The sequence below is a fragment of the Phocoena phocoena genome, chromosome 1 (assembly GCF_963924675.1).
Source record: "Phocoena phocoena chromosome 1, mPhoPho1.1, whole genome shotgun sequence".
Lineage (NCBI taxonomy): Eukaryota > Metazoa > Chordata > Mammalia > Artiodactyla > Phocoenidae > Phocoena > Phocoena phocoena.
In genome coordinates, this window is record NC_089219.1 from 75,881,782 (window position 1) to 75,908,543 (window position 26,762).

The following is a 26,762-nucleotide window of genomic DNA, read 5'->3' on the forward strand; positions in this document are numbered from 1 at the left end:
TGTGTTAGTTTCTGCTGTACAGCGAAATGAATCAGCTATATGTATACATATATCCCTTTGTTTTTGGATTTCCTTCCCATTTAGGTCACCACAGAACATTAAGTTCCCTGTGCTATACAGCAGGTTCTCAATAGTTATCTATTTTATATGTATTAGTGTGGATATATCAATCCCAAACTCCCAATTCATCCCACCCCTTCTTTCCCCGCTTGATGTCCGTATGTTTGTTCTCTATATCTGTGTCTTTATTTCTGCCTTGCAAACAGGTTCATCTCTACCATATTTCTAGATTCCACATATATGCGTTAATATATGATATTTGTTTTTCTCTTTCTGACTTACTTCACCCTGTATAATATATACAATGGAAACACATAAAAATTTTTAATGTAAAATGTATAAAATCTGAAATTGAGTTTGAATTCCAGCTCTGAAGCTTACTAGGGGCATGACCTTAGTATCCTTATCTGTAGAATCATGTTATCATAAGCATTATAAGGTAATAAATTTTATTTGTTACAACAAATAAAATGGTACCTGGAATATAACAGAGACTCAATAAATATTATTTCCTTCTTATTCACTGCACATTGATTAGTGTTTGCAACAGTTTCTGAACTGGTATTTTGCTTTTCTTCCCTATGTGTTCCCCAAATTCATAACAGTAATTTACTATTATTATTCTTCCTAAAACATCTCTTTCATCATCTCACTCCTCTCAATATCTTTCACAGAGAAAAAGAGTAGAGCTCTTGTATGCAATTGAAGTTAAGTTGTTATCAGCTTAAAATAGAGCATTGTAACCATAGGATGTTTTATGTAAGCTCCATGGTAATCACAAAGAAAATACTTATAAAAGATACACAAAAGGAAATCAGGAAGGAATCAAAGCATGTCACTACAAAAAAAAATCAATGAAACATAAAGGAAAATAGCAAGAAATGTAAGAGGGACAAAGAAGTTACAAGACAGAAAGCAATAACAATTAACAAAATGACTATAGTAAGTCCTTCCTGATCAGTAATTACTTTAAATGTAAATGGATTAAAGTCTGCAATCAAGATTTAAAGTGGCTGAATAAAAAAAAAATCCATAGTTGTATCTATGAGAGACTAAATTTAGATTTAAGGACATACATAGGATGAAAGTGAAAGGATGGAAAAGATACTCCATGCAAATGATAACCAAAAGAGAGCAGGGGTGTCATACTTACATCAGATAAAACAGACTAAGTCAAAACTATCTTAAGAAACAAATAAGGACATTGAACAATGATAACTTTCTTCATTAATTTGCCAGAAAATATAACTATTATTCATAAATATGCACACAATATCAGAGTACCCAAATACGTTAAACAAAAACTGACAGAATAGAACAAAGAGAGAGCAACACAATAAATGCAAGAGATTTCAATACCCTACTTTCAATCATTGATACAACAACCAGATAGAAGATCAATAAGGGAACAGAGGATCTGAACAATGGCATTGACCAAACTGACCTAACAGACATATACAGAACAAAGTAGCAGAATACACATTCTTTTCAAGCGCACACCAAACATTCTCCAGCATAGCTCACATATTAGGTCACAAAGCGAGTTTTTAACAAATATAAGATTGAAATCATACCAACTATCTTTTCTAACCACAATGGAATCAAACTAGAAATCAATGGTAGAAGGAAAAGTGAAAAATTCACAACTAGGTGAAAATTAAACAACACACTTCTGAAGAACCAAAGACAAAATCAAAATGGAAATTAGAAAATACCTTGAGACAAGTAAAAATGAAAACACAACATACCAAAATTTATGGGATGCAGCAAAAGCAATACTAACAGGGAATTTTATGGTGGTAAACGTCTACATTGTAAAAGGAGAAAGATCTCAAATAAATTACCTAACCTTACACCTCAAGGAACTAGAGAAAGGAGAACAAATTAAGTCCGAAGTTAACATAAGAAATAAAATAATGAAGATTAGAACAGAAATAAGTGAATTAAGAGTAGAAAAACAATAGAAAAAAAATCAACAAAACTATAAGTTGATTCTTTGAAAAGATCAATAAAATTGATGTCTTTAGCTAGACTAAGGAAAAATAAGATAAGGTTCAAATAAAATCAGAATGAAACAAGGCAAATTAGAACTAATGCCACAGAAATAAAAATGATCACAAGAGACTAATATCAGCAACAAACTGGATAACCTAGAAGAAATAGATAAAATTCCTAGAAACATACAACCTACCAAAACTGAATCATGAATAGAAAATCTGAACAGATCTATAACTAATAAGGAGATTAAATCAGTAATCAAAAAACTCCTAGTAAATAAAAGTCTAGGACCAGATGACTTCACTGGATAAGTCTACCAAACATTATGAAAAGAATTAATGTATATCCTTCTGAAACTCTTCCAAAAAACAGAAGAGAAGGGAATACTTCCAAACTCATTTTATGAGGCCAGCACTACCCTGATACCAAAGCCAAATAAAGACACTACAAGAAAATAAAATCACTGGCCAATATCTCTGATGAATACATACGCAAAAGTCCTTGGAAAAACTAGCAATTGGGGGGCAGTCCAAGATGGCATCTCCTCCCATGGACACACCAAATCTACTGCTACATACAAAACAATTACCACTGAAAAAGAACTAGCTAAATAGCTCCTCCAAGACAAAGGATAAAAGAGGCACATTTAAATAGGTAGGAGAGGTAGACATGTAGTTTCACCAAAAAACCCACCTCCATTAAGCAACCCACAATAGGGAGGGCTCTCATGGGTCTGGAGCTACTTCCTGAGATACAAGGGACTTGTGTCAAACCTTGATACTGGCACTGAAAAAATGAGGCCCCCAAAACATCTGGCTTTGGAAACCCAATGGGACTCAATCCAGAGGAACTGGGGGGCTGTGAAATCTGAGATACTCCTTTTGAGTGACTCACGCATGGTCTCAGACTTCCTGAGACTCAGTGTAAAGGCAGTAGTTAGAGAAGTGCCTGGACTATATGTGAAGGAGATTAATTTATTAATCTTAAAGTGACTTCTGGAGGGGCAGGTATGAGTTGGGACTTTGCAGATGGAGGTTCTGGTGAACACCACTTTTGCACTCTCCCTATACCTTGCTAGCACAAGTGGGTGCACAGAGACACAGCCTCCCTAAAGCACAGTATTGTAAGTCAACTATACTTCAATAAAAAAAGAGTACATTAAAAGTATCATACACCAAAATCAAGTGGGATTTATCCCAGGGATGCAAGGATAATTCAAAATCTCTGCATCAAATCAAGGTGATACAACACACTAACAAAATAAAAAATAAAAATTATATGACCATCTCAGTAGATGTAAAAAAAAGCATCTGACAAAATTAAACATCTAGTTATGATTAAAAAGAACCCCTCAACAAAGTGGGTATAGAGGGAATGTACCTCCACATAATAAAGTCTATATATGACAAATCCACAGCGTATATCATATTCAACAATGAAAAGTTGAAAGCTTTTTTTTCAAAGATCAGAAACAATAAAAAGATGCCCACTTTGCCAACTTTTAATCAACATAGAATTGAAAGTATGAGCCACAGCAATTAGGGGAAGGAAGGAAGGAAGGAAGGAAGGAAGGAGGGAAGGAGGGAGGGAGGGAGGGAGGGAGTGAGGGAGGGAAGGAAGGAAGGAAGGAAGGAAGGAAGGAAGGAAGGAAGGAAGGAAGGAAGGAAGGGCATTCAAATTAGAAAGAAGTAAAACGGTCACTATTTGCAGATGACACGACACCATATATATAAAACCATAAAGAGTCCACCAAAAAACTGTTAGAAGTAATAGATGGATTGAGTAGAGTTGCAGGATACAAAATCAATACACTGCTGCATTTCTATACACTCATAACCATCAAAAAATGAAATTAAGAAAACAATCCCATTTACAATTGCACCCAAAAGAATAAAGCACATGGGAGTAAATGTAACCAAGGAGGTGAAAGACCTGTACACTGAAAACTATGAGACATTGATGCAAGAAATGAAAAAATGCACAAATAAATGGAAAGATAGTCCACTACAACAGTGGTCCCCAACCTTTTTGGCACCAGGGACCAGTTTCGTGGAAGATAATTTTTCCGTGGATAGTGGGGGCGGGGTATGGTTCAGGCCGTAATGCAAGCGATGTGGAGTGATGGGAGCAGCAGATGAAACTTTGCTCGCTTGCCCGCCCCTGGCCCACCCCTCACCTCCTGCTGTGGGGCCCAGTTCCTAACAGGCCCCACAGGGTACCCGTCCATGGCCTGGGGGTTGGGGACCCCTACACTATAAAACATTACTGACAGAAATTAAAGAAGACACAAACAATGGAAAGACATCCCATATTCATGAACTGGAAGACTTAATATTCTTAAAATGTCCATACTGCCCAAAGCAATCTACAGATTCAATGCAATCCTTAGCAAGATTCCAATGGAATTTTTTGCAGATAGAGATAAAAAAAGAATTCTATAATTCATATGGAACCAAAAAGGACCCTGACCAAAACAACTCTGAGAAAGAATAACACTTCTTGACTTCAAAACATATTACAAAGCTACAATCATCAAAAGTTTTGTACCAGCAAAAAGACAGAGATATAGACCAATGGAACACAATAGAAAGCCCAGAAATAAACTGATGCTTATACCATCAAATGGTCTTTGATCAGGGTGCCAAGACTAAACAATGGAGAAAAGGTAGTTTCTTCTACAAATGGTGTTAGGAAAACTGGATATCCACATGCAGAAGAATGAAACTGAACCTCATCTTACACGATACACATAAACCAACTTAAAATACACTTACATCAATGAGCAAATGGATTAAAGACTAGTAATCCCTGAACCATAAAACTCCTAGAAGAAAATATAGGCAGAAATCTCCTTGACATCAGTCTTGGTGATGATTTTTGGATTTGGCACCAAATGCAAAGGCAACAAAAGCAAAAAGAGACTACTGGGACTACATCAAACTAAATACTTCTGCACAGTAGAGAAAACAATCAACCAAGTGAAAAGACAACCTAAAGAATGGGAGAAAATGTATGCAAACCAAATACCTGACAGGGTTTAATATCTGAAATATATAAGGAACTCCCACTACCCAATAGCAAAAATCAAATAACACAATTAAACTAATGGGCAAAGGACTTGAACACATATTTCTGGAAATAAGATGTACAAATGGCCAAGAGGCACATGAAAAATTGTTCAACATCACTAATCATCAGGGAAATGAAAATCAAAGCCATAATGAGAGACCACCTCACACCTGTTAGGATGGCCATTATAAAATGAACAAACAGAAAATAACAAGTATTGGCAAAGATGTAGAGAAATTTGAAACCTTGTGTACTGTTGATGAGAATGTAAAATGGTACAACCACTGTGAAAACAGTTCCTCCAAAAATTAAAATAGAACTACCATATGATCCAGCCATCCCACTTTTGGATATTATACAGAAGAATAAAAAACAGGATTTCAAGAGATATCTGCACTACCATGTTTACACAGGCATTCCTTATTTTATTAAGCTTCACCTTATTGCACTTCACAGATACTGCATTTTTTACAAATTGAAACTTTTTGGCAACCCTGCATTGTCAGATGATGGTTAGCATTTTTTACTAATAAAGTATTTTTTAATTGAGGTATGTACATTTTTTAGACATAATGCTATTGCATACTTAATAGACGACAGTATAGTATAAACATAACTTCTGTATGCATGGGAAACCAAAAAATTTGTGTGACTGGATTTGTTGTGATATTTGCTTTGTTGCAGTGGTCTGGAACTGAAACTGCAGAATCTCCAAGGTATGCCCATAGGTGGAAACAACCTTAATGTTCATTGAAAGATGAGTGAATAAAGAAAATGTGGGGTTTTGGACTATTGGATAATGGACTATTATTATGCAGCCTTTAAAATGAACAAAATTCTATTTTGTTTCACTGTGTAAATTTTGTGCACATCTTTTTGGGTGTATTGATAAACAAATTAATATGCAAGTCATTTTGGGGGGTGGTCCAAATACTAGCTACAAATTTTCTATGCAGTAAACATGGTTTATATATAAACTAAATTTATCCAACTAATTTGTTGAAATAATTCCAATGAATCAGAACTGTTAGGACTAAGGATATCCTAAATTTATACTTTTGAGTCCAAACTAGATTTTCCCTTACTATATAGACAGGACCTCATCAATCTTGTCCCCCTGTGTTTACGTGGGTATGTTTCCTAAAACTCTATAAATGTTAAATTTCTAATCTTTGGTAATATGATATTACAAAACAATTGCTTTTCTTCTGTTATTGTTCAGCTTAGTCATCTTCATATATGCTTAATCCTTCCTAGTTACTTGTGTTATTTCATTTTCTTCTTTTTTTTTTTCCCATTCCTCTTGGTATATCGACATCTTCGTTACTGGTTTCTAAGAACTCATTTACGACTAAGGATGTTAACCGTATGTCATGCAATGCAAATGAAATACCATATTTTATTGCCATCAATTTACTATAGTGTTTTGTATTTTGGTTGTGTATTAAAACATAAACATGTTGTGTTTTTAAAAATAAAAAGAACGAAATTTTGACATAGGCTATAATATGGACGAACCCTTAAGTCCTTATGCTAAGTGAAATAAGCCAGTCCCAGAAAGACAAATATTGCATGATTCTACTTATATAAGGTATCTAAAGTAGTCAGACTCATAGAAGCAGAAAGAGAGTGATGGTTGCCAGTTGTTGGGGGAGGTAGAAATTGGAGTTGCTGTTAAATGGGTATAGAGTTTGAGTCATGCAAGATAAAAACATTCTAGAGATCCGCTGTGCAAAAATATGCATATATTAACAGTACTGTACTGTACACTTAAAAATTTTTTGAGAGTAGATTTTATGTTATATGCTTTTTACGACAATTAAAACAAAAAAACTTCCATGGGCTTATTAGCATTCAAGCTCCTCAACTTTATATTTAAGATCAGTCACAATCTACCTACTAACTTTTTTTGTTTAAGTCAGGTAGGTTTATTTCCACACCTCCATCATTGTGTTGGTTTTGTACCTGCTGCATAAAATCTCTCATTGCTTCCTTCTACTTGGCCAAATCCAACTGATCCAACTCAAATCCCGATTTCTCTATGAAGACTCTCAGAAAAATGGCCACACAAATTATTCTCTTCTCTGAGCTCCTTATCCATTTATTATGTGCTGCCTAGTTTACTTTTTAACTTTTCACACATGGAAATCTCATGTTTCCAGTGGATTACAAGTTCCTAGTAGACAGAAGAGCATGTTTGAATCTTATTTCCAAGTAATTGCTTAACAAAGTCTATTGCCCATTGTATAACTCAATAAATATTTCTCAGCTAACTAAATGCTGCCTGGAATATAAAATGGTTAAAATAAGAAATCTCCAAACAGAATCTTGATTTTGGAAAGTGAATCTTCAGGGCTGGCTTGAGGTGATCTCAGAGAACTATTTAGGAATGCATTTTCCTCTTATTAAGTTAGTTCACCAGATCTATTTTAACTAATATAACTAATCTGTTAGCTATATAGATAAACACATAACATATTTTAATAACTCAGTGTAAAAATTATTTCCATATATTCTGTAACATAACCTCACGAATAGGCTTTTTTCAAAAAACTTACCAGGGATGTTATACAACAAACAAGAACAGCCTGCTTTACCATCCTTAATTCCATAACCAAAGTAACAACATAAACCATTATGGCAACAAATAAGTTACTCCTCTGTTTACTGGAGAACAGAGACTATTTATCGGGTACTCACTTTCTGCAGTAAGCAGCAAGGGATGTGGTTTTGCTAATGTTATGGGATGCTTGAAAACAGATTGCCAAACTGGGTAGCTCTCAAGAAGGCTTGTTGAAGTATGCTTTGTATCTATATACACATATACGTACACACACAGTCCCACAATCAACAGAACCATAGTTAACACAAGTTTCCAATGTTAGTTTGAGGTTTTTAGTCAACTGGCAGAAAATGAGGAGAAAATAAAAGGCTTCTTTAGAGCTGTGCCAAATTGCTCTGGAAAAGTTTGCAAATAGTGTAACCACGTATTTCAAACAGAGTGTGCATGATTTTTTTGATGGCCATCTTGTATAACTGAAACATAACTTGAATAATTTATATTGTCCCCACTTTCTAAAGAAGACACATATATGAAAATAAAGGAAGTTTTAAGATGCTTCCATGACATAGTGTATACAACTAAAAAAACACATCAGGCAAATAGGGTCAGTATGTTTGCCTCTACTTTTCCCTTCTGTTTCTAGAAACAATTTTGAGGCAAATAGGAAGGATGAAGAAGAGAGACAAAAACAGACCCTTCCCAACCTATAAAACGTAAAATAATATTCCTCTTCCTTTAAAATTTTCTGGTTATTTTGATTAAATCATCTATGATATTATATTAAAATTCAGTCATGTGTAGAAAAACAATTAGTCTCATAATGTTGGTGCTGATGAGGCTAAAAGCTCATGTTTATTGAAAAAATTTAGATAAAGCAATCTAAAAAGTAACTACTACCCACTGGAAATTCAACCATTAATATTCATTAAAATGTCTGGGCTTCAGATCTTTTGTCCCACTTTTATACTGTAATTTTAAGACAAAAGGAAGTAATGAGAAGTATTAAAGATCACTATTATAATACTATTCAAAAGGTCAACTGCCTTTCTTCAGTTCTCTGACACTGTTCTTAACAAAAATTTAATAGAAACAAAATTTACAAACTGAAGAGGATTTACAAAGCCATCTTGTGTCCTTCACCTAGTATGATATGCATACTTTAAAACATAAAGTTAGGGGGTGGACTGCAAGATGGGGTAGGGATTAAGAGGTACAAACTATTATGTATAAAATAAAAAAGTGCTACATTAAAAGGATCATACACCATGATCAAGGGGGATTTGTCCCAGGGATGCAAGGATTTTTCCATATCTGCAAATCAATCAGTGTGATACAACACATCAACAAATTGAAAACCCAAATGATCATCTCAATAGATGCAGAAGAAGCTTTTGACAAAATTCAACACTGATTTATGATTAAAAACTCTCCAGAAAGTGGGCATAGAGGGAACACACCAACAACATAATAAAGGCCATATACGACAAACCTACAGCTAACATACTCAATGATGAAAAACTGAAAGCATTTCCTCTAAGATCAGTAACAAGACAAGGATATCCACTCTTGCCACTTTTATTCAACATAGTTTTGGAAGTGCTAGCCATGGAAATCAGAGAAGAAGAAGAAATAAAGGGAATCCAAATTGGAAAAGAAGTAAAACTGTCACTGTTTGTAGATGACATGATATTACACATAGAAAATCCTAAAGATGCTACCAGAAAACTACTAGAGCTCACCAATGAATTTGGTAAAGTTGCAGGACACAAAATTAATACACAGCAATCTGTTGCATTTCTATATAGTAACAATGAAACATCAGAAGGAGAAATGAAAGAAACAATCCCATTTACCATCGCATGAAAAAGAATAAAATACCTAGGAATACACCTACCTAAGGAGGCAAAAGACCTGTACTCTGAAAACTATAAGACACTGATGAAAGAAATCGAAGATGACACAAACATTTGGAAAGATAAACCCTGTTCTTGGATTGGAAGAATCGACATTGTCAAAATGACTAAACTACCCAAGGCAATATACAGATTCAGTGCAATCCCTATCAAATTACACATGGCAGTTTTCACAGAACTAGAGCAAATATCTTAAAATTTACAGGGAGACATAAAAGACACTGAATAGCCAAAGCAGTCTTGAGAAAGAAAAATGGAGGTGGAGGAATCACACTCCTTGACTTCAGACTATTCTACAAAGATACAATCACCAGGGCTTCCCTGGTGGCGCAGTGGTTGAGAAGCCACCTGTTAATGCAGGGGACACAGGTTCGAGCACTGGTCTGGGAGGATCCCATATGCCACGGAGCAACTAGGTCCATGAGCCACAACTACTGAGCCTGTGCATCTGGAGCCTGTGCTCCGCAACAAGCGAGGCCGCAATAGTGAGAGGCCCCTGAACTGCGATGAAGAGTGGCCCCCGCTTGTCACAACTAGAGAAAGCCCTCGCACAGAAACGAAGACCCAACACAGCAAAAATAAATAAATTAATAAACTCCTACCCCCAACATCTTCTTTGGAAAAAAAAAAGAAAAGATACAATCACCAAAACGTGTGGCACTGGCACAAAAACAGAAACATAGATCAATGGAACAGGATAGGAAGCCCAGAAATAAACCCATGCACCTATGGTAAATTAATCTATGACAAAGGAAAGAAGACTACACAATGGGGAAAAGACAGTCTCTTCAATAAGTGGTGCTGGAAAAAATGGACAGATACGTGGAAAAAAAATGAAATTAGAACATTCTCTAACACTATACGCAAAAATAAACTCAAAATGGATTAAAGACCTAAATGTAAGTTCGGATACTATAAAACTCTTAGAGGAAAACATGGGCAGAATACTCTTTGACATTAATCACAGCAATATCTTTTTGATCCATATCCTAGAGTAATGGAAATAAAAGCAAAAATAAACAAATGGGACATAATTAAACTCAAAAGCTTTTGCATAGCAAAGGAAACCATAAACAAAACCAAAGACAACCCACAGAAGGGAGAAAATATTTGCAAATGATGTGACTGACAAGACATTAATCTCCAAAATTTACAAACAGCTCATGAAGCACAATATCAAAAAAGCAAACAACTGAATCAAAAAATGCGCAAAAAATCTACATCGACATTTCTCCAAAGAAGACATACAGATGGCCAAGAGGTGCATGAAAAGATGCTCAACGTCACTAATTATTAGAGAAATGCAAATCAAAACTACAATGAGATATTACCTCATACCAGTCAGAATGGCCATCATCAAAAAGTCTACAAACAATAAATGCTGGAGAGTGTGTGGAGAAAAGGGAACCCTCCTACACTGCTGGTGGGAATGTACATTGGTACAGCCACTGTAGAGAACAGTATGGAGGTTCCTTAAGAACTTAAAAATAGAGTTGCCATATGATCCAGCAATCCCAGCCTTGGCCATACATCCAGAGAAAAACATGGTTTGAAAGGATACATGCACCCCAGTGTTCACTGCAGCGCTGTTCACAATAGACAAGACATGGAAGCATCCTAAATGTCCATCAAAAGATGAATAGATAAAGAAGATGTCGTACATATATACAATGGAATATTACTCAGCCATTAAAAAAGAATGAAATAACACCATTTGCAGCAACATGGATGGACCTGGAGATTATCATACTAAGTGAAGTAAGTCAGACAGAGAAAGAAAACTATCAAATGATATCGCTTATATGTGGAATCTTTAAAAAAATGATACAAATGTACTTATTTACAAAACAGAAAGACTCACAGACTTAGACAATGAACTTATGGTTACCAGGGGGACAAAGTGGGGAGGGAAGGATAGATTGGGAGTTTGGGATTGATATGTACACACTGCTATATTTAAAATAGATAACCAACAAGGACCTACTGTATAGCACAGGGAATGCTGATCAATATTCTGTAACAACCTAAATGGGAAAAGAATTTGAAAAAGAATATACACATGTATACGCATAACTGAATCACTTTGCTGTACACCTGAAACTAACACAACATTGTTAATCATCTATACTCCAATATAAAATTAATTTTTTTTAATTTTTAGAAAATTGTGAATCACTGTGTTGTACACCTGTAACTTATATAATATTGTATATTAGCTATACTTCAATAACATTTTTTTAAAGTTAGGAAACCCTACAGAAGAAAAAAAAATTAAGTTCAATTATTACTTCCTCTTGAAGTAATTCCCAATTTCCTAAGGCAGAATCTGTTGCTCAATTATCTAGGCTCTCATAGCCCTTCACCAACTCTTTTATATAGCACGTCTTACAATACTTTGTGATTTTTTTTTCCAACCTCTCTCTGAACTGTAATCTCATCAAGGGGAGGGACCATAGTTCAGAAATCTTTATCAACCCATATTTAGTACTTGGGTTAAAACATAAAAGAAACTCAATAAATGTTAAACGAATGAATTACGAATGAATGGAAAAATGAATGGAAAAATGAATGTGTTTATATATGCATCAAGTTCAAGTTCCTAAGTATACAGCAGGTAAGTGGCTAAATTACATATGAGAAATTCTCAACTCAGTTCTCTATACTACCTCTCTCTCTCAATGTCCATTCATGCTACTATTTCTACTTTGGGATTTGGTTTACTACTAGATATTGATTATTTCTGTCTCGACATCAACCAGATACCGCAAGCTAAATATACCCAGCATCAAATTTCTTGTCTTCCCCATCTTCCAAACCTGCTCCTCCTTCTGAGTTCCTTAGTTAAGTCAATGACATCAGTAACCCAAGTCACAGTCCCGGTTTTATCTTTGACTTCTCTTTCTCCCATCACCTTCATTTAATCAGTTGCCAAGTTGTATTGTTTCTATTTCTGAATTAGCTTTTAAATAGTCATTCAATCAATCATCCACTCAGCCAATATCTATTATGTTCCTATTATGTGCTATGAATATTATCATGGTTATTGTGATATGTATAAAACCAATTAGTGTCTTTCTCAAAAAGCTTATAGTCTAATAGAGAGATAAGCAAATCAGCAGTTATATGAAGATAAGTGCTTGATAGATTTTTTTAGAAATACAGAGAAGAGACATCTCAATTAGATTTGAGAGGAACAGGAAAAGCTTCCTGGACAATGTGGCATGGGATGTGTAGGTGTTAGCTAGATAAGTAGGGCACAGATCCAGATTAAAAAAACAGCATGCAGGAAGCTGTGAGATTTGAACAAGTATGGCATGGTTTGGTACTCTAAATAGTCTACCTGGAGTAACGCTTTTGAAAGAGCGATGGGAGATGTGACTAGATGACAACAGAGTTAGAGAGGGAGAGTAGGTCATAAAGAACCTTGTGTAAAAAGTAAAGAATTATAATCCTTAACCTGGAAGCTATGGAGATACTGAAGAATTTAAGTACAAGAATGACATGATGAAATCTATACTTTACAAACATTATTACATCAGTAGTTTGGATGTAGATTTGAAGAAATGCCAGAATGGTGGCAAGAACAATTAGAGGGCTATTACACTAATCCTGGTGAAGAATAAATAGGGCCTAAACTAAAACATTGGCAGTGAAAATGGTTTCAAGGGCAAAGATAGGAAATTTTGAGTCAAAGGAGAGATCAGGATAAAGGTGATAATTGATGGCATGAGGTCATTCAGGGGTCAGGAGAGGGTTTGATACAAAACATATGTGAAATTTGAATACTGGGGAGGGGGAGGAATAATTTTTCTGTGGAGACAGAAAGGGAGGGGGAAATACGGCTGAATATGTACACGGAGAGTTGTTAGGTGGCCAGTAGTGTTTTCAAATAACACACAGGATGCCTAGTTAGATTTGAATTTCACATAAAGAATGAATAACTTTTAGTACAAATGTGTTCCAAATACTGCACCTTCATCCTCTCACAGGTTTCCTTTTCCTGAATGCCATATATCTACTTGTCTGTCTACAAATTCTGACTCATTCATCATGTCAGCTCAAGTGCTACCTTCTCTACAAAGTGTAATCCGAGTCCCCTAACCATATACTCACACAGTATCACATATTATATGTTATTCACATGGTTATTATAAAGGATTTCCTGCATATATTTCTCTAGATTGTAAGTTTCTTGAAAGTAGGAAGCAAGACTTTTCATCTTTGTAGCCCTAGGGTCTAGCACAATGGCTGTCACAGAAGAGGCAGCCAGTAAATATTTGTTGATTGAATGAATGTTCTATTTCACTTCAGATCTTTATAACTTCTTTTCTAGCTTTTTCTAGCTCATCTCTTTGCCTTCATTTTTTCTCTTGTTAAACCATCCTCCATGCTGACATAAGAGGTATCTTTTTTAAAACATAAATCACCTAGATTACTTTACTATATAAATATCTTTGATTACTCCATGATGCCCATGGTAGAAGTAGGAACTCTTCAACATGGTCTTAAACCTTCCCCACAATTTAATCCCCAAACTAAGTGGTTAAGAGCTCAGACTTTGAAATCATGTCTGGGTGAGAATCCTGACTAAGTCACCTGATGGTTATGTGACTGAGGGAATAACTTAACTATCTATAAAATGGGGATAAAATCTACCCATAAAGATGTTGTGAAGATTAAATGAGGTATCTGTAAAACATTTACTACAGTACTGTAGTACTTGACACTATAGTACACTAACAAATATAGCTATATTAATATCCTTTCCAGCTTCATCCCCTAACACTTCCTCTCTACTCACACTAATAACCTTCCACAGCAGCTATACTTCATAACCTGCCAGTTCTCCAAACTTCAGGCTATTTCATTGCTCTGTGTCTATTCACAATACTTTATTTGTTTACGATGCTCATTCTATGTCAGCCTGCTTGGCAAAGCTTGGTATTTAAAGGTTTTCTATGGATAATTTCTAGTATACATACACAACAACAGTAAAGCAAGTTAGAAATGATTAGGTTTCTGCAGGTAGTTTGTACTATGTATAAATTCCAGAACACCATAGGCTTTCTTTTATTTTAATCAGTGGATATTTAATAGGCCCTAAAGGGTTTTAGTGGTCAGAAAACTCTCATCTATTCAGTGTAGGCTATAGGTTTTTGGGTTTTTAAATTTTTTTCACCTCTTATAAGAAATCGTTTTTTCAGTTATTTACGTGCTTTGCAAATATTGTCACCCTAATCTAAGTCTAGACCAAACCAGGAAAATCATTTTCAATGACCTGAACCCAAGAGGCTGTATAAACATACTCCTACTAAACAAATGATACCAAAAGAACAACCAGACACGCAAACTACTTCCTGATTATCTCAAAACAAGCTGTATAAGGTTTTTTAAATGCACCGAGTCGGCTCAAAAATATCCAGAAATGTTCTGATATTTCTAAAATATTTTTTTACCCATTCATTGAGATTTGACATTAGAAAACTATAGATACCATACTTTTTTCTTCTTCTGTTTTTCTTTTTCTTTTTTTTTTTTTTTTTTCCTTACCTTTGATCCTTCAGGGCCATTTTGTCCAGGAATCCCAATATCTCCAGGAAAACCCTAGGGAACATAAAAATATAGAGAGTTTATTCCATAGCAAATTACTTTAAATCTATTAAGCATATAGAAATTCCCTTTGCCTTTCTTTGATGTCCAATAAAAATGATTTATTCTCCTCAGAACTTCAATATTAAAGATTAATCGTTAGGCAGTTGTCTGACATTGGAATACAAAACTTACTAAGTATACTAAAACAGAGCTTACTTCATCAGTTATTCATGAACAATCCTCAGACCTAAAGAAAATTCTCTAATCATTCACAACTTGAAAAAAAGGCAAAAAAAAAAATGTAACAGGTCTTTTCAGTGTCATATGGGACACAGAGCCACCCAAGGATTAGGGAAATGTACTTTGTTAGACTCACTGTTTACTAACTATATGCTAATTCTTCTGTTTGGTGAAAAGAACAATAACCCCAAAGGTTATATAGCTTAACATACAGGATACTAATCAGTTTTGTATCGAACTCAACTATCTTATTCTAACATTCCCATATTCAATTGTCTATAAATAGCTCAATGTTCTTTGAATTTGTATTAACATCTTACTGGTTCCATCATTAATTAACAAATTGAATAAAATCTTTGACCCATGTTTACTTCATATTTGCCTGAAAATCATAATTTTACCTTTTCAGAAATTATACTTTAGCAGTCTAAAACAGTTTTCTCAAGAAATAGAAATGGACCAAAGTGTCAGAAAAATCTGTGCTGAGAAAAGGCCAACAGTGTTGCTCCAAAATGGTTAGATCGATATTCTTACTGAAATAATACATTAGAATGAACTTCACCATGATCAGTTTCAATATTGATAATAAGCTAATAATTATAGTTTTCCTTGTATTTTGTCACAGATAAGCTGTTTCAGTGTTTCCTTCTGACATGGACAAAGGAATAAAAAGTAGGATAAGTACAAGAATCATATCTTTAAAAGTAAAGAAGGCTCCAATTAAGTATGAATGTCAGCTAGAAAAGACAGTTCATTGGAGGGGTAAATATTATGGTAATTAAAATGCCAACAAGTAAGATGGAATAGCAAGGTTGATTCTGGAAAACTCATCTTGGACAAAAAGAAAAAATCAACAGTAAGTGATACCAACTTATCCAGTCTGGATTAGGACAGAAATGACTCCAATTTAAAACTTGGATTCTGTGGAGAAAAATATTACTTGTGGTCGTTTCTGGCAAGAGAAAAGGCAGTGGTAACAGAAAGACTGGACACAGGATCAGATTTCTGGAAGTTTTGGAACAGAATATGTTTAATACAGACATGCTGATGGCTTTTCTAACTAAAGGAAATCAGGTTTATCTATACTGTCTCTGCCTTGAGTAATTTTCCCTTATCTTTCTTTACCTGGAATACTTAAGTTTTAAATAGGAGATTAAATAATATATCACTTGCAAATCTTTCTTTGACCTCCAATACCCTGAGTTAGGACCCTTCTAAGACTCACACCATCCTAGGGTCCTACAAGTTTACTTGATAGTGTTTTGGCTTGTATTGTTTTCCTCATCAGATTGTAAATTCCCTGAGGGCAGCTTTATCTCTTATTAACCACCATATTCCCAGAAACTAGTACAACACCTGGCACATAGTAAATGCTAAAAAAATTGATTTTTTTTGCTCTTGAATGATGATTTGTTTCTTTTGACAATAAAAAGGGACTACATGGCTGGTGGCTACTTTTGGCCCCTCAATACTGGTTTACAACCACTGGTTCACAGCATGCTCATAGATAAATTCATAATTCCTGTCCATTCTCCAGCTGAGCCTGGAACAACTTGTCATACTAGAAACCAAGCTGTAAAAGGTATCAAACCTGGAGTCACGTTAAAAGAACTCTGGGAGCTTGAAGAGGATCTCACCAGCCAGAAATGGGACAATATGAACTTCAGTAAGGACAAAAATTGCAATGGATTGCAACAGGTCAAATATGATTAAATTCAGAAGTTCAAAATGATACAAAAAAATTATTCACATTTAGCAGATGAAAGAAAGCCAACTCATTATTTCCAAAACTGGTAAACAAAGGTGAAGAATCAAGCATTTATTCCACCTTTTCTATACATACAATAACACAACTAACCAAATAGTAGATTAGGGGATGTATTCCAGCCAATAAATGAAAAAGAAGTGAAAGAACAAGAATATCTCCATTTTGCAATCCCCTAAATGATCTAATGTATGTAGGGAGTTGAGGAATCACAACTGTTAACTAACATCACAGAATGATGATAGATATTTTGTGCTTCCTAATGAAAGAACACAATATCACCCATAGTCTTGCCAAAAACAAACAAGCAAAACTGACCTTGGCTAGGCCTCTATATGTGGCTACCAATTTGCAGGAAATACAGAGGGAGAAACATGCTTAACTACACCATGAGACTATAATCAGCAAAATCCAGGCTGTGGGAATCTCTACAGGTTAAATGGCTGGGGGTCTTCAACAATTAAATTATAAAGTGGGGAAAAGGCAATGGAAGGAGAACTTGTAGACTGAAAGACACAAGAGTAAAACAAACAAGACTAAACTACAGTTTTAAAAGATGTACACCCGAGTGATAAACCATAAAAGAAAAAAGAGCAACTGCTTACTTACTGCAGGAGAGATAGGCTTGTGGCTGGGTTGGGATCCATAAAAGTTTCTGGGGATAACTGGCAGTTCTATTCCTGACCTGTGTGGTAGTTATAAGAGTGTTTGTCTTATAACTGTTTGTGATATACATTTGTTTTATATAGTTTTTAGTGTCTGTGCTTTACTTTCAATAAACAGTAAGAAAAACGTTATGAGGTGGCTTCTGGATAAATATGAACTATTGAATATATATGCATGAATATCTGCTCCTTCTTAATCATTAAAATTATAGTAAAGGAATATTTAAAAGACAAAAAGTACCAAAGACCAGGGAATAAGAGACAAAAGATGTCAGCAAACCTGTTCTTATATTATAGCCATGTAAGTTGAATATTTTAAAATTAAAACTTCATTTAAAAGTTCAGAAGCACATCAGTATAGTTATTAAAAGGAGGAAAAAAATCTCCTCAAATAGGATACCTTTGAAACTTGGCCAGAGAATATATTTTTTAAATAAATTGTTTTTTAAAATTGGGCTATAGTTGCTTTACAATGTTGTGTTAGTTTCTGCTTCACAACGAAGTGCATCAGCTACATGTATACATATATCCCCTCCCTCTTGGACCTCCCTCCCAACCCCTACCCACAATCCCACCCCTCGAGGTCACCACAGAGCACCAAGCTGAGCTCCCTGCATTATACAGCAGGTTCCCACTAGCTATCCGTTTTACACATGGCAGTGTTCCTAGAGTCTGTCATAAAATGTGAAGTCAGTCAGAAAAACAAATATCGTATGTTAACACAGATATGTGGAATTTAGAAAAATGGTACAGATGAACCTATTTGCAGGGCAGGAATAGAGACCCAGATGTAGAGAACGGACGTGTGGACACAGTGTGGGGTGGGATGAATTGGGAGACTGGGATTGATGTACGTGCACTGCCATGCATAAAACAGAGAGCTAATGGGAATATTTTTATTATTTAAAAAATTCCAGGGCTTCCCTAGTGGCGCAGTGGTTGAGAATCTGCCTGATAATGCAGGGGACACGGGTTCGAGCCCTGGTCTGGGAAGATCCCACATGACGTGGAGCAACTAGGCCTGTGAGCCACAACTACTGAGCCTGCGCGTCTGGAGCCTGTGCTCCGCAACAAGAGAGACCACGAGAGTGAGAGGTCCTCACACCACGATGAAGAGTGGCCCCCGCTTGCCACAACTAGAGAAAGCCCTCGCACAGAAATGAAGACCCAACACAGCCATAAATAAATAAATAAATAAATAAATAAATAAATAAATAAATAAATAAATAAATAAATAAGAAAGCCAAGCATTTGAAGCCCTTAAAAAAAAAATGCCGTACCTGGTTTACCACCAAGTAAAGATCTTACCTTTTAAATAATAAATTTAAAATATAAAAATCAGAGTTAACTGGGTCAACTGAATTTTAATGATAACCTATGTCTACAAAATAAAGTTTTTTTAAACTAATTCATTGTTGAAAATGTAAATCAAATGAGAGGACGTGGCCATCCTTGCCAAGTAGCAAAATTTCAGAGAGCTCAGAGATTGAAAGATTTAAAAATACACCATTCAGAATCTATAACTTTCATTAGAAAACTACATTGGCATGAAACTATGCAGAAAAAAATTAAAAACAAAAATCTGATAAAATGCTTTATTTTTTTCATCTAAAATACTTTAGTAAACACTGAAAAGTCAAAATGGTTTCTCCCACGATGTGCTTCACTACCTAAGTTGTCACATCACAATTGAAAATGTAACACCTTAGTGAGGAAAAGGATGAGCAGTCTGACTTGCGATGCTTGTTTTAAAAACTGAGATATAATTGACATAAAGCATATTAGTTTCAGGTGTAAAACACCTGTATATAAATATAGAGAGAAAGAAATGATCACCACAATAAATCTAGTTAACATCCATCACCATGCTTAGTTGTAATTTTGTGTGTGTGTGATGATAACTTTTAAGATCTGCTCTCTTAGAAACTTTCAAATGTACAATACAGTATTATTAACTATGTTACCATACTGTGCATTACCTCCCCATGAATTATTTGTAACTGGAAGCCTGCACCTTTGACCCCTTTTACCCACTTCACCCACCTTCCCCACCTGACCCCTGCCTCCTGCAACCACCAATCTGTTCTCTGTATTTATGAGGATTTTTTGTGTTTGTTTTAGTTTAGATTCTACATTAAAGTGAGATCATGTAGCATTTGTCTTTCTCTGTATGAATTATTTCACTTAGCATAACGCCTTCATGGTGCATCCAGGTTATTACAAATAATTTAAGGCTGAATAATACTTAATCAGATTTTTTTTTGCTATTGAGTTATATGAGTTCTTTATATATTCTGTATATTAACCCGTTATCAGATATTTAATTTGCAAATACTTTCTCCCATTTGATAGTCTGATTTTTCACTTTGTTGATGGTTTCTTTTGCTGTGCAGGACCTTTTTAGCTTGATGTAGTCCTACTTGTTTATTTTAGCTTTTGTTGCCTGTGTTTTTGTGTCAAATCCAAAAAAATCATCACTAAGACCGATATCAAGCAGCTTTCTGCCTATGTTGTCTTCTATGAGTTTTATGGTTTCAGGTATTACGTTCAAGTTTTTAATCCATTTTATTTTTTGTGTATAGTGTAATATAGGGGGTCAAATTTCATATTTTTGCATGTGGCTGTCCAATATTCCCAAACCATTATTGAAGAGACTGACCTTTCCATCACTGTATATTCTTGGCTCCTCTGTCATAGATCAACTGACCACATGTGGATGGATTTATTTCTGGTCATTTTTTCCTTTCTCTTCTCTTCCAGTAATCTATGTGTCTGCTTTTATGGCAATATCATACTGTTTTGATTACTATAGCTTTGTAATATAGTTTGAAACTAGGAAGTGTGATGCCTCCAGCTTTGTTCTTCTTTCTCAAGGTTGCTTCAGCTATTTGGGGTCTTTTGTGGTTCCATATGAATTTTAGGATCCTTTGTTCCATTTTTGTGAAAAATGCCATTGGAGTTGTGGTAGGGATTGCACTGAATCTGTAGGTTGCTTTGGGTAGTATGGACATTTTAACAATATTAATTCTTCTAATCCACGAACATGGAATATCTTTCCATTAATTTGTGCCTCCTTCAATTTCTTTCATCAATGTCTTACAGTTCTCAACATACAGGTTTTTCACCCCCTTGGTTAAATTTATTCCTAGGGTTTTTTGTTTGTTTGTTTGTTTTGATGCAATTATAAATGGGGCTGTTTTCTTAAGTTCTCTGATAGTTCATTATTAGTGTATAGAAACAACTGATATTTTTTGTATTGATTTTGTATCTTGCATGTGGTGCCTTCTTAATAGAAATAGTTTAATCACCAATTTTTATTAAGAAGCAGGAAACTCAAGTAGCTTTAAAAATAATAAGTAAAAATGTGTCTTCTGTTTTTGGACTGCTAACATTTGTTTACTGCACTGAGAAGAGTGATTCAGTATCCTTTCCAGTAAAAACATTTTATTATTCTCTAATCACTAAAGGCTGAGTCTAGTTCACATGCATTTTTAAAGCAAAACCTGGGAACCAAAGCACTAGCAGATTCCATTAGTTTCCTAAGAAATCATAAAACTAAAATATTGTCATTCTTATTCTGGCAGCTGTCAGAAGTCTGGAAGCTAGAGTCTCCTAACAGAATAAATATGTGATGCTCTATGGTATACATTAAGCACATTAGTAATTCTTTAATAAGAGTGGTAAGTCTGTTTTATTTTGAAATATATAGTCCTTTCAGTTAAAAAAATAGTTAAAAATGGTAAACTGATAAATAATCCACAAATAAATAAATCCAATGAATAAACTAACTATGGTATATTGGTAAGATGAAACAACCTGGATGTGGCAACCCTGGATGAATCTCAAATACATTATGCTAAGTAAAAGAAGCCAGACCAAAAAAGAGTATATACTATATGAGTTCATTCACATAAAACTTTAGAAAAATGCAAATTAATCTAAAAGTGACAAAAAGCAGATCGGTGGTAATCTGGGAAGGGTGGGGGCAGAAAAACAAAATGAGGGATTACAAAAAATGAACAAGTGTTGAGTTTGACAAATACCTTTTATATCTTGATCTTGGTGATGGTTTCACAGGTTATACGTACATGAAAAATTATGAAATTATACAATTTAAAATATACAGCTTATTATATTATAATATACCTCAATTATACCTGTACAAAACTATACAAAAATAAGTTAATTGGTATTGGGTGCTTTAGATAATCATTTGTTTTTTGGTAGGTAACAGTTTGTAATGATTTGAAGACCATTAGAGAGAAAGTAGAATTTATTCATTGAACTTGGCCCCAGATGAAATCAGTGAAGTTCAGAATTTGTATTATTTTGGAGGTAATAACACGTTCAATTATAATAGGTTAAAAGTAAAGTACATATTTGGGGAAATTTAAATTTTTCTGATATTTTATAATATAGCTCTAAATACTCTTATTATAGATAAGAGTGACATTTAGGTCATTTAACTATCATGAAAAATTTCAAGTTTTTTCATTGATTTTTATATACACTACGCATTAAATACACAAGAACACAATATGATTTGACTTAAATTTATCTTCTGAGTAGTTTATAAGTCTGAACAAAGTAGAGATGAATATATTCCTTTGAAAATAGTCATATTGAGAAAAGATAAAATTAAGAAACCATTTAAGATAGGGCAACATAAAAATTATGAATTCCTAAAGGGCAAAGTTATGCAAAGCCTTGTCTGGTGCTGGGCATACAGTACATTCAAAGTACATTCAACAAAAATTTGATGGCCTGAATTGATGAACAAATTAAAAACAAATTCTATTTGAATAATTATATTTTCAATTATGCAATTTCAAAAGTTACCCTTTGTCTGAAAAAGCAAACAACTCCACCCCAACAAAAAATAACCAACTAGTATAGCTTCTATAGATAGGATTGAAATTTTTCATATGCAAACAAGAATGAATATATCCAGAGGGAGAGAGGTTCTGTAAGGAGAGAATTTAGTTTGAGACATGGATCCAAAAAACAAAAAAACAATCATAAGATTTTGTTCTTTAGCATTTGTGGAAGTACATGCCATGTCGGGAATATACTGCGTCCAAGTAGGAAAGTAATAAAAGAAGATTTAAATGACCTTTTCTGAGTGAGAATAATCTATCCAAAAGTTAATGCCAAAAAAATATTTGAAAGGACAAAAATAATAAATTCACTTTCCCAGTAAACTATAGAAACTAAACTTGAGCACAGGGCAGTGTGCAACTGCAAATTAAGGAACTGTTCTGTCTTCTGAAAAAACCACAAATAGAAAATATGAGCTTCTGGAAAAATAAATGCAGAATAAAGAATTCATCTACGTATCTGGCTCACTTTCATTCTCTTTTGCTGTTTTAGGTCTAAAAAGCCATCAAAACCAGATTTTTTTCATTATGATACTGTTAAAAATCTTTGCAAATGATTATTGCTATTTATATATTTCCCCTTTTGTAATTCTATATATTTAAGCAATAAATATAGCACAGCTGAACTCTAAATTCCATTTATATGTAACATTCTAAAAGCTCAGAGAAAATCCACAAAGACAATAAAATCCTTTATGACATAGCATACACTCTCTCTTCTAAATAAAACTTTGCTTAAATAGTATTCACAATATATGTGAAGTCACTCAAAAAAACCTACAAAGTCAATTGCAAAGGCTACTTTCATTCTACTGAAATCTACAGAAAACTATTACTAAACTTATAATTTTAAAATAATTTATTTCGACCATTATTTGATACTTAAGTTTGGATAACCTATAGTAACAAAAAGCAGATCAGTAGTAGACTGAGGAAAGGAGGAACATGAAGGACAGAAAGGAAAGGTTACAAAGGTAAACAAAGAAATTCTGGGGTTTGATGGATGAGTTCACTATTTTGATTTCAGTGATTGTTTCACAAGTTAAGCATATGTCTAAAATTATCAAACTGTACAATTTAAATATAGGTAGTTTTGTTATATGTAAATTATACTTCAATAAAACTATAAAGCCAAAAGGTAGTTGGTATTGGATGTTTTAGATAACCACTTCCTTTTTGGTAGACAATAGCTTGCAACCACGTAAAGAACCTTAGAAAACCTGTCCCCAGATAAAAATCAGTGAAACTCATATTTCAAAATGTTTTGGAGATAATAACATGACTGTGATTTGATACTTACCTTTAGATAAATATCATTTTAGGTACTCATTGTCTATATACATGACTCATTTAGAATTCTTATGAGCATCTTTAAGAATATATAGTCATTCCTTCAACACGTAGTTAGTTGCCATGTGTCAGGCATTGTTCTTGGTACTGAACATATACTAGAGAATGAAGATATTCCCTTGTTTCACAGAATGTATGATATATTCCAGAGACTCTTTACCTCAGATTCTCACTTCAGTGTGTGTAAGTTTGTGGCAGGGAGTTGGGTGATTTAAAAAGCTGATTTATATTGTTATGAGGAACTGTCATGTATCCATCGCCTACGTTTGGTTTAAATACACAACTATGGGCCTGGGCCACTCTATGTTGTTTCTCATTCTCTTGTTTTCCAAATGGAATGAATAGTGTGGCTATTTTGTTTTCTTTCTAAAATCATATACTGATTAGTTGAGATGTAGACCTGTATCTGGGTCTCATTGAGAATGCTCCTTACCCAAAGAACCTGGCCTTGGAGCTGTAACCAATAACTGACCAATACACTGGGTTATCTTTCTTTGGAGAAGGGAGAGTGTATTTTCAGCTGTGTGGGTAGCCACATGCACTATGTTACCAAAGACATTTTAAAACCTGGGTAAGTGGGAAGAAGGGTATATACAGATATTGGGCACCAAAAATGTGAAATGTAGATGGCATTTCTTTTTATCTGCTCACCATCTGTTTGGGGAACTACTCTCTTCCCCAGTTTGCAGTTCATGTGCTTCTGGTCCCCATCCCAGTTTTTAGGGGTATAGGATCACCTATACCCCTAGGTGATCCAAATCCTGCCAATTACAGTATTCCTGTTTCCTGGCTGTTGTGATTGACTTAAAGATGACCATGTAATCCCAGTCAGATTGGCTGGAGCCTACCTTAGAATTTCTGCTGGAGCTACAGAGAAAGAAGAGTGCTTTCTTTTTGCTAAGATTGCTAACTCTTAGAGCAATATAAGCCTAGAGTTGCCAAGAGCCACCTGTTCCACAATGTTTGTAAATGAAGCCAACAGAGATAAGGCTAGAAGATGAGAGTAATTTGATTATATTCATCCAGCTCCTGTATCTAGCCAAACCTCTAGGCACATGCACTGCTGGACTTCCTGACTACATTAGCCAGTCCTGATTTTTTGGCTGAAAACTGTTTGAATTAGGTTTCTGTCATTTTTAATGGAAACAGACTTGACTAAAACACTGAACTGTCTGCAGTTCTCTAAATACACCCAGCTTCCTCATATATCTGTTCTGGAATGCCCTTGCCCTCTGCTTGCATTTGGTAAGTCCCTACTACGTCTTCATCTTTGATCAAGCAACCATGCTTCTCAGAAGTCTTTCTTAACTCCCTCCACCCCTGAGGTTCCTTCATCATACAATTTGTTACTAACTCAAATGTATCATGATCTATGAAGCCTTTCATAGTTCCTCTTAGTCAAAATCAGTAGCTGTTCCTTTATATTCCTACAGAACTCTGTTAACATGGCTGTTTAGTACTTACTGCACTATATTATAATTATGGACGTGTTTATTACAATGTAATGTGAGCTCATGGAGGAAAATGAATGTATCTTACTCATCTTTATACCTCCAACATTTACCTTAACATGTTGCTGGAGACAATTCTCCATAGTCTCTTGAATTTCTGCACATGATGTAAATGAGGTACTTACCATTTCTCATACCAGTCTCTCTTCAGGGAATTTTGTATAGTAAACATAGAGATAGTGTCTCCCCCTATAGCAAAAGTCAGGAACACTTACTGTCCATATAATAATGTCTTTTTCTGGAACCCATTATTTTTTATAGCTGTCCATTATAAAAGATTCAGCTTCCCTAAGCTCCAAGTTCTTCTTATGAAATGCAACCCACTGTATATGCAAAGGTCATCCAGGTCTCTTCATATCACCCTCTGGAAACTGAAGCTCAGTGAGTCAGTGCAGAAATGTTGATACTCCAGAAACTACTACTGCTGAGAGTAATAAACTATCATTTGTCTCTATCCCAGGAGTCTTGTGTCTTCTACCAGAATCTTTGAAACTGTCAGGCTAACTTGTTGGCTTGCAAACAGGATAAAATCTCAGATCCTTCACAGTCCCTGACGGTTCAGGTCATGAGGACGGGATACTGATGGAGACATAGCTTTCTGTAAGAGGAAGTATGAGGGCTTCACCAGATGATAACAGGATATGAGGAGAGTTAATGGGAATTGGCAGTGAATTTGACCAAATTGTGCAGTCAACCAGGCAATAAATCGTCCCGCACTTTATTGCCTGCTAAAAGGAGGAACTGGGAAAGATGGCTGTAGACCAAGTACTGGGAACGGGAAGCATCTTCAAAGACAGTTGCCCTAGCTGTTGCTAACTCTCCTCTGGATGGAAAGATTTCCTCCTAAATCTGGTGAGCAGCCTCAGGTCTACCTCACTGTAACAAAAGTACTAAGTACTATTATTAACAGTAACTAATAGTACTAAGATTCATCCTAGGTTGGCAGAAGATTCCATCCCCTTTCAGATAACAGTTATAGAGACTGCCACTTATACTGAGTATGAAAGGATAGAAATTTGTGACTGTTATGGACAGAAACCAGGCAAATCAATAAAACTTTGGCTGGTTTACTTGGGAGATGAAGGGGAAGATTCCATATTTTTTTCCACAATACGACTGTGGTATTAGGCCTGACTACCTAGCTACTGAATACTGTGCC

General features: G+C 34.9%; 1 protein-coding gene across 1 annotated transcript in view; it reads right to left on the reverse strand.

Annotated features, from left to right (window-relative positions):
• The window catches only part of COL24A1 (collagen type XXIV alpha 1 chain), a 368,100-nt gene that overhangs the window by 224,446 nt on the left and 116,892 nt on the right, over positions 1-26,762 (reverse strand). Inside the window, exon 19 of the mRNA XM_065887776.1 lies at positions 15,154-15,207. Coding sequence (XP_065743848.1) covers positions 15,154-15,207 — 54 coding nt within the window. The remainder of the gene's footprint in view (positions 1-15,153; positions 15,208-26,762) is intronic.